At 58.7% G+C, this 1,104-nt stretch overlaps 1 protein-coding gene across 1 annotated transcript in view; it reads left to right on the plus strand.

The window, feature by feature from the left end:
• SLC9A3R2 (SLC9A3 regulator 2) overlaps window positions 1-1,104 on the plus strand; it is a 31,278-nt gene that overhangs the window by 23,396 nt on the left and 6,778 nt on the right. Inside the window, exon 3 of the mRNA XM_031061071.1 lies at window positions 232-408. Coding sequence (XP_030916931.1) covers window positions 232-408 — 177 coding nt within the window. The remainder of the gene's footprint in view (window positions 1-231; window positions 409-1,104) is intronic.

Raw genomic sequence — 1,104 nt, forward strand, 5'->3', positions numbered from 1 at the left:
ATGCATTTTTTGTTTTGTTTTCATTTTTCTGGAGTGCTTTTGGACAATTGGGTTTCGAAAATAGACTCAATGAGAGGAAATCCATTTGTTAAGCTGTCCCCAGGCTGAGGACGGGGGGCAGATAGGGCGCTTCCTCGGGGCTCTATTTACAGTCACATCTGCCTGGAGCCACCCCAAAGCCATCCATTAACCCCGTGCCTCGTCTCTCCCACCCTCTCCTCCATGAAGCAGGACCTGAACGGCCAGAAGGAGCTGTGCCCACGCCTGTGCCACCTGAAGAAAGGCCCCAATGGCTACGGCTTCAACCTGCACAGCGAGAAGTCGCGGCCGGGGCAGTTCATCCGCTCCGTGGATCCCGACTCGCCCGCAGCCAGGGCAGGCCTGCGGCCCCAGGACCGCCTGGTGGAGGTAACAACGAGGGGCCAGCAGCAGGGGTGGGACCCTGGGCAAGCTGGGACAGCCCCCAGCCCCTCACATTCCCCACCTGATCGCCCTGTGTGGCTCTAATCGGAGTGCCAGGGCTGGCACGGCTGCTCGGCTCTGTGCTCGCTCCTCTCCGCCAAGTGGGAGCTCTGGGTAGGATCACAGAGTAGAAACTTGGAGTTGTTTTTAGGCTGGAAAAGCCCTCCAAGGCTGCTGAGTCCTGCCATTCCCCCACCCGTGTCCCCAAGGTGCTGTGCTGGCTCTGGCTGGCACCAGGGAGGGTCGGGCAGGTGACAGTGGGCACAGGGCCAGGTTGGTGCTGCCCAGCTGAGCTGATGCCCTGCCAGGGAATGCTTGGAAACATAGGGGAAGAGGCTTTGCAGAGATTTTAAGACACAAAATTATGAAAGATGAGGGAAAAGTGTTCTTGGAAGCATCTTGCTGGTTACCATGTGCTGGAGAGCACTTCTTGCCCAGGATGGGGCTGGGAGTTGCCCTCTCTTTGGCTCGTGTGTTGTGTTGTTCCTGGAGAAGAAGGTGCCCCCATCCAGAGCTGCCTGTCGGGGCAGACACAGCAGCCATCACCCCTTTCCCTATGAGAGCACGTGGGTATGCCTTGCTTGGGCAGTTCCCCAGGAGGCTGAACCCCAAAACCACCCCAGAGGGACAGAGCTGTGTCCC

The sequence above is a fragment of the Geospiza fortis genome, unplaced genomic scaffold (assembly GCF_000277835.1).
Source record: "Geospiza fortis unplaced genomic scaffold, GeoFor_1.0 scaffold213, whole genome shotgun sequence".
In the NCBI taxonomy this organism is placed as follows: Eukaryota; Metazoa; Chordata; class Aves; order Passeriformes; family Thraupidae; genus Geospiza; species Geospiza fortis.